The sequence below is a fragment of the Ochlerotatus camptorhynchus genome, unplaced genomic scaffold, assembly GCF_037179485.1.
Source record: "Ochlerotatus camptorhynchus isolate MF236.1 unplaced genomic scaffold, CSIRO-AGI_Acam_v1.1 ptg000406l, whole genome shotgun sequence".
Taxonomy (NCBI): domain Eukaryota; kingdom Metazoa; phylum Arthropoda; class Insecta; order Diptera; family Culicidae; genus Ochlerotatus; species Ochlerotatus camptorhynchus.
This window is the reverse complement of record NW_027040892.1, coordinates 647907-655338: the sequence shown is the minus strand read 5'-3', so window position 1 is coordinate 655338 and position 7432 is coordinate 647907. Positions and strand designations below refer to the sequence as shown.

At 43.9% G+C, this 7432-nt stretch overlaps 3 protein-coding genes across 5 annotated transcripts in view; 1 reads left to right on the top strand and 2 right to left on the bottom strand.

The window, feature by feature from the left end:
- The window catches only part of LOC135710930 (cytochrome b5 reductase 4), a 223083-nt gene extending 219005 nt beyond the window's left edge, over positions 1 to 4078 (bottom strand). Inside the window, exon 1 of one of the 2 annotated variants that reach the window (XM_065233649.1) lies at positions 3868 to 4078. The gene's annotated coding sequence lies outside the window, so the exon portion shown is untranslated. The remainder of the gene's footprint in view (positions 1 to 3867) is intronic. The other variant, XM_065233652.1, reaches the window with a different exon arrangement.
- The window catches only part of Naus (Nausicaa), a 364485-nt gene that overhangs the window by 285579 nt on the left and 71474 nt on the right, over positions 1 to 7432 (top strand). The window lies entirely within an intron of this gene.
- On the bottom strand, positions 2682 to 3761 carry Den1 (Deneddylase 1). Its single transcript, XM_065233598.1, has one exon. It carries the CDS (start codon positions 3649 to 3651, stop codon positions 3001 to 3003), a length of 651 nt encoding a protein of 216 aa, XP_065089670.1. The 5' UTR covers positions 3652 to 3761; the 3' UTR covers positions 2682 to 3000.

The window sequence follows — 7432 nt, the reverse complement described above, 5'->3', positions numbered from 1 at the left end:
GAGTTGGTTGTTTTTTCTAGGAAGCATCATCCTGCACAGTTACAGCTTCAACTAAAGGGTAGAACAATCACTCAAAGTATATCTTTCAAGTATTTAGGTGTCTGGTTCGATTCCAAAAGCACATGGGGAAAACATATTGCGTATGTGAAACAAAAATGCCAACAAAGAATCAATTTTCTTCGTACAATCACTGGAACTTGGTGGGGAGCACACCCGGAAGATCTGATCAGGTTGTACCGAACAACCATCTTGTCGGTTCTAGAGTACGGAAGCTTCTGCTTTCAATCCGCGGCGAAAACACATATCCTGAAGCTGCAACGGGTTCAATACCGTTGCCTCCGAATCGCGCTTGGCTGTATGCACTCGACGCATACGATGAGCCTCGAAGTACTCGCGGGTGTTCTCCCACTGACAGATCGTTTCGCGGAACTGTCCTTCCGGTTTCTTATCCGTTGTGAAGTAATGAACCCATTAGTAATAGAAAACTTTGAGAAGCTGCTCGACAGAAATCCTCAAACAAGATTCATGAGTCTCTATTACGAGTACATGACGCTGGAGATTGGCCCTTCTTCATTCAATTCCTCTCGTGTTTGCCTCCAAGACTTTTATAGTTCCTCTGTAAATTTTGATCTGTGGAATACCAGATCACCATCGATCGATGGTTGTTCCCTTAATTTTTGCAAACAAGTACCACCATGTTAGTAACAATAAGAGTTTTTTCACAGATGGGTCAACTATAAACGCTTCCACTGGATTTGGAGTATTCAACGAATTTCATAGCGCCTCATATCAACTGCAAAAACCCTGTTCCGTATACGTTGCGGAACTAGCAGCCATATTTTACGCAGTAGAGCAAATTGCCTCACTACCATCTGATCACTATTTTATTTTTACTGATAGCCTTAGCTCGTTGGAGGCTATTCGATCAATGAGGCCGATGAAGCACTCCTCGTATTTCCTGACCGAAATCCGAGCAAAATTGAGTACTTTATCTAACTGCTCCTACTATCACCTTAGCTTGGGTCCCATCACATTGCTCAATTCCGGGTAATGAGAAAGCGGACTCGCTAGCTAAGGTGGGCGCTATGGAAGGCGATATTTTTGATCGACAAATCGCCTTTGCGGAATTTTTCTCAATTACCCGTCAGCACGTCCTCACCAACTGGCAACAAAAATGGAATGAGAGTGATCTGGGAAGATGGTTACATTCTATTCTCCCACAGGTGTCGAACAAGCCATGGTTCAAAGGATTGGACATGAGCCGTGACTTTATACGTGTCATATCAAGGCTCATGTCCAATCACTACTCGTTAGACTCGCATTTCTTCCGAATCGGGCTCGCAGGCAGCAATTTGTGCGCTTGTGGTAGTGGCTATCACGATATCGACCACGTGCTTTGGTCATGCACCCTACATTGTGTTGCTAGATCCGAGTTATCCGCATCCCTCAGGGCCCGAGGAAAACAACCTATGCGGCCCGTTAGAGACATCTTGGCGAGCCGAGATCTCGAATATTTTAATTTAATTTATGTGTTTTTAAAACGGATCGATCTGAGGATTTAGTAGTTAGTGTCATCTTGTGTTCCTCCAAGTTGTTAGCTGCCCATCGGTGTACCCCCATGTTTGTCTTTTTCGTCAGTTGGTCGCTTAGTTCGAGATAAAAAGCACATTGCTCTCCAAACCTTGTGTTCTCAATCCCTACCCTGCCATCCATTTGTTACAATTTGTTACCCCTAACCTCGAGATAGCCGCGAGTAATCGGCCCCCGCTTTACTAACGTTAGTTTTAAGAAATTTTGTCATCCAAACAATGAATATCGGCTCCGCAAAGCTACGGCAAATAAGCCTAGAAAAATAAACGCATTTAAAAAAAAAAAAGAAATACAGAATAGGGGTGTACATGTCAATTTAGCTTTCAGAGGGTCGCAACTAGCGATTAGCTGTAACGATGAGCAACGCGATGAGCGAGCAATTAGCGATCATAAAATCGCTAATTGTGACCTTCTGAAAGCAAAATTGACAAATTTTATATGTCATATACCTACAAACTTTACCACCTCTTCTTTTATCTTACAAATAAAAATTATCATTACAGTATCCCATTGTTTCATAGTAACGAAAAATAGCATTTTAGCTGTAATGAGCAATTGCAAGCCTGTTGTTAGGTTGGTTACATTGATTTGTATGGATTGGGCAGTCGGATTATCGGATCTACCCCGCTAATCCGACAACAAATTTGTCACAAGTTTAACATGTGAATCTACCAACTCGGTCACCAGCTTTTACTCTGCCAGGGGCCTAATGCCTTGTTTAGACTACAGAGTTATAACATGTTATAACGGTTGTCAAATAATTGCAACACAGAAACCACCATCAAGATAGCGCTATGACATGTTATAACTCTGTAGTCTGAACGTACTTTAAGGCTCCTAACATTGTTTCACTTTCTCGCATGAGTGGTGATATCATTATAGTTTTCAATGGTGTTATTAATAAGGATTGAGAAAAATTTCCCAGAGATAAAAAAAAATCCCTACTTTTCCAGGCATGGAATTCTCTTAGATTTTCAGATTTTCCCAGGTAGCAGACAGTCAGATAAAAAACGTTTTCAATGTTTTGGTTTTCCCATGGAATTGTCTTCTATAATTAAAGCCTCGGAATAGGTGATATTGTAAATAATTACTAATGCTTTATCTTGAGATTGTGCAACTGAATAATTAGAACTATATTCCGTCGATCGCTATTGAGGTGAAATAAATTACTACAATCTAGAAAATATGCATAACGTCAATTTTCCGTCTACAAGTTAACACATTCTAAAAATATACAGTTATTTAAAACAGCAAGTGTACGATACATCAGATTTGTTACTCTACATTGAAGTGTTGACCTGCGTCCAGCAAACTAGAATTTTCGTCCACCGGTGGTGGTGGTTTGGAGTTATTCTGTTAATCGCTAAGAAAGCACTTCCGGTGGAAAGAATTCGTGAACTGGTGCATTCTCTAGTTGATTCTCCCGCCCAGGTCTATGATGATGTTTAGAATTTCCTCCCGCTTGCCTCGGATCACATCGTACCGGGCGCTCTTGACGCCCTCGATCTTCCTCGTCTTCCGGATCTGCTGCGTCACCTTGTCCACGGTACACAGCACATGCACTCCGCAGTCGTACCCATTGCTCTGCTGCAGGCAATCTCCGGACCGAAGCTGTGCCTTGGGACAGTTTAAAGCTCGCTTCAGTGCCGTTACAAACTGCCGACAGATCTCCGAGTTGCTGTTGTACGACGAATCGAAGTGGTAGAACACCATTTCCGGCCGGGAGAACACCAACAAACTCCAGTGCGACCCACCTGCCTGATCCGCAATCTGGTTATCGTTCAGTGCAAAAAATATAAACGACCTCTGCGCAGCTTTCAACGGTTCCAGAAATATGCCAACCTCCGCCTCGGACACCATCCGGATGCACTGGGTCACTTCTGGACTGACAAACAGCAAATCTTCTTCATCTTTGAAGATCAGATTCTCCAGGTACTCGAAGTAGAACGAAATTATCTGATCGTTCAGCCAGTACGGCCCCTTCAGCAGTTCCACATCCGACAGCCGCAGACACGATTCGTGGAAACTCAAGGCTACCTGATCTCCGGAACGGAACGACATCCTTCTTGAATACTGGATCAAAACACAGTCTCCAGCGAACAGCTGGCGGATAGCACCGTAAACAAATCGGAACTCACGCTTTGCAGAATAATCAACAACAAACTCTGACAGATTGCACTGCTGTTTGCAGTGCGGGTTGCTGTTGCGCAGCAACTTCACCGCGCGGATTTGACTTTCAGAAGAATCGCGAAAAAAATGCATTCAGAAGGTACTCACCACCGTGCAGCACCACTTGAAGTTTCGTCGTTCGTCGCAGTCGTGAAAAAAAAACTTACACAAATTGCTGCCCAATGACACTAGCGATGAAACACCCGAACACGCAACACACTGATAACAACCCCTTTGGGTGAAGTACACTTTTCCGCGGAAGATGCAAGAATTCCGCGAATTAACACCGACTGAAGAGCGCTAAGCGAGGGAGCTTCCGAACGTAAACACGGCGGCACTCAGTATTGTAATGAGCCTGCGGTGGGTGGTGCATCGAAGAGAGAGAGAGGATCTCGTGAGAATGTTGCGTTGGGATTGACACTTGACGTGACATTAAGTTTGTTGCAATTGTGGATGGGAACGACAGAAAAATGTAGCTGTGAACAGTGAGTGACCTCCGAGGGGTGCGTTGATTTATTATACATTTAGAATTGATTGACTACGGTAATATTTACCAACAATCAATACGAAACTAACGATTTTAAATTGGCTCACTACTTGACTAGCCTATTGGTCCCAAGCAAACGATTAACGACCCAATTCTAGTCGAAATTCTAGTACTACGCAATGTTTGTTTTGATTCGCTATGACAATTTGACTGATAAAATGAGGGGTTATTGATTTTTCCTATGTTTCGAGGGGTGAATCGATTAGCTTGGGACCGAAGATAGTACCAGAGCTGAGCCAAAAAGTTGAGCACGTTATTTCGGGACCTTCTTGTCTTAGAGTTACCTCTATGGTAATATTGACTGTGTGCAAACTAAAAAATTGTATGTAAATATCTACGTGAAACTTGTCACAGTTTGTATTGAATTCCCAATTTTTTGTTAAATTTGGCCACAATTGCATTAGAAATAAGCCATAACCAAGAATGCAATTGATTACAATTTTTAATTAAATCGATGACAACTACGATCGAAATCCACTACATTCAACTGGACGTAATGGACCGAGATGGATAGATTAAAAGGTAGCAGAGAAAGAAGAAGTGTTAATTTGGTTGCTAAAAATTTTAATTTAATGAACATTAAGCATTTCGCATGGCAAGTTTTGCTAAAAAAATGCTCCTCGTGTTTTTTCGCGAAATTCACAACAAAGATTGATCACTCAACTAACAATTTGAACTGATTAAAGGCTGAATAAGCCATTTTTTTTGCTGAAGAAGCATATTTTTGCATGAAAAAGCTCTTATTCTGCTTCGAATGTTTGTTGGGCACTTGGGTAGCAAATCAATTTGGTAAGGCATTTGTGACCATCATACAGCAGGGGGAATTCCCTACGCGTTTGAAATCGTCATTCATGTTCCCGATCTACAAGAAAGGAGACAAGAGAAACGTCGAAAATTACCGAGGGATCACATCACTCAGTGCCTGCTCTAAAGTTTTCGAAATCATCATCAACGACGCATTATTCTCTAGCTGCAGAAATTACATTTCTCCTGACCAACACGGTTTTTATCCCAAGAGATCAGTTTCTACAAATCTAGCTCCGTTCATTTCTTTATGTCTTCGGAGTATGGAAGCTGGAGCGCAGGTGGACGTTGTATACGCAGATCTTACGGCTGCATTCGAACGGGTTGACCACTCCATACTGCTAGCTAAACTTGAAAAATTCGATGTATCCTCGGGGTTAACTCGTTGGTTCAAGTCCTATCTGACAAATCGGGAACTTTGTGTTAGAATCGGATCAGAGCAATCGGACTATTTTACAAACAGCTCCGGTGTTCCTCAAGGTAGCAACTTGGGACCATTACTATTCTCGATTTTTGTGAATGAGGCCGGACTGATCCTCCCAACTGGTTGCCGATCATTCTACGCAGATGATGTGAAGATCTACACTGCTCTCTAGTGCGATCGATCTTGGAATTCAGCTCGGTAGTATGGTGCCCGTATCAAGCAGTTTGGATAGCGAGGATTGAATCTGTTCAAAGGAAATTTGTTCGGTATGCCTTTCGTCACCTTCCTTGGAATGACCCTGTGAACCTTCCGCCGTACGAAGATCGTTGTCAACTCCTGGGTCTTGAAACACTAGAACATAGGTGGACGATTAGTCAGGCCGTGATCGCAGCGAAAGTACTCATTGGTGATATCGACTCTCCAGGAATCTTGGCTGAATTCGAAATCTACGCACTCGAACGAGTTCTTCGGCCGAGGAGTTTCCTGCATCTTGGACCTCGTGCTGCGAGCTACAGCTTGCATGGCCCAATACGGTTCATGTCTGGGCGTTTCAACGAGTTTTACGAGTTTTTCGACTTTAACTGTGCAGCGGAAACCATTCGTCACCGTATTCAACGCAGACTCCTGAGAAGGACTTCTACCAACAATCAATACGAAACTAACGATTTTAAATTGGCTCACTACTTGACTAGCCTATTGGTCCCAAGCAAATCGATTAACGTACCCCATTCTAGTCGAAATACTAGTACATAGTGTTTGTTTTGATTCGATATGAAAGTTTGACAGATTAAATGAGGGTGTTCACGCCGAACGTGAACTGCTTAATATTATACTTATTTTGACCACCATGGGCACCCACTCATAGCCCATAGTGCAGAAAGGCAGATTCTCTCCTTGCTACCTTACTTTTTTTTTTTTTTTTTTTTTTATACAGGGGGGAATCTGCTCCCAGACACCTGAGAAGATAACTCAGGGTGTGGGGATGGGAGAAGTAGCTCTCCCGACCCACTAAACCTTACCCTGTGCTCTAGGCCCTTGCCCTCCCCGGAACCGCCCGAAAGCATTACGTCATGGGAGGGGGCCGGTTGCGCTATGGCGCATCACTAGGTGTTGTGTCCGACGTGACACTCGCTACTGCACAGTGAGCAGCTGTGCAGGGCCTTCCTCTTGTTGCTCGCTGTTCTTTGTTCGTCTGAGTTCTAGAGCAGACGTGATAGCCAGCCAACTGTCCAGGGCCCGTACAGGACAGATGTGACCGCTTACCAGCTGCGTGTGCTAAGCACTCTAAGAACCCGGCGTCACTCCTGCCTTTGCACAACGAGGGTTTTGTGCAGGGCTTCTCAACCTCCTCTTGTTGTTCGCTGTTCGTTGTTCGCCTCGGTTCTAAGCAGACGTGATAGCCAGCCAACTGTCCAACAGGGTAGCTTAGGACAGATGTGACCGCTTACCAGCTGCTTGTGCTAAGCACTAAGAACCCGGCGTCACTCCTGCCTTTGCACAACGAGGGTGCAGGGCTTCTCTGCGGTAGTTCGTTTAGCCGCAATATCTCTCCCTTGGGTTCGATAATTAACGTTTCCAGGGCACACCACGAGGAGGCGAACTACTTCATGCCCCTTGCTACCTTACTTGAGATTCCACTGTTATCGTATCATCTCTACCTAAACAGCTGATAGCAGTCGATGCTGAAAAACAATAGTTTTTGGACTATTTTGAGCTTCTCCACTATTCTTCACAGATCTCATATGATCATACGGGCAGACTGGAGGCAATTGTCACAGGAGTGGAACTTCGAATCAGAAAGTGGCTCCACTGGTCATTTGCGAACACTAGTGCACCTAGCGGTAGAAGGCATCTTCGGCCTGCAGTTAAGATAGGCAGCATGCTATGATAGTGTGAGT

Bases quoted from the DNA above. Each gene is read 5' to 3' on its own strand.
- Den1 (XM_065233598.1), bottom strand. From the start codon at position 3,651: ATGTCGTTCCGTTCCGGAGATCAGGTAGCCTTGAGTTTCCACGAATCG.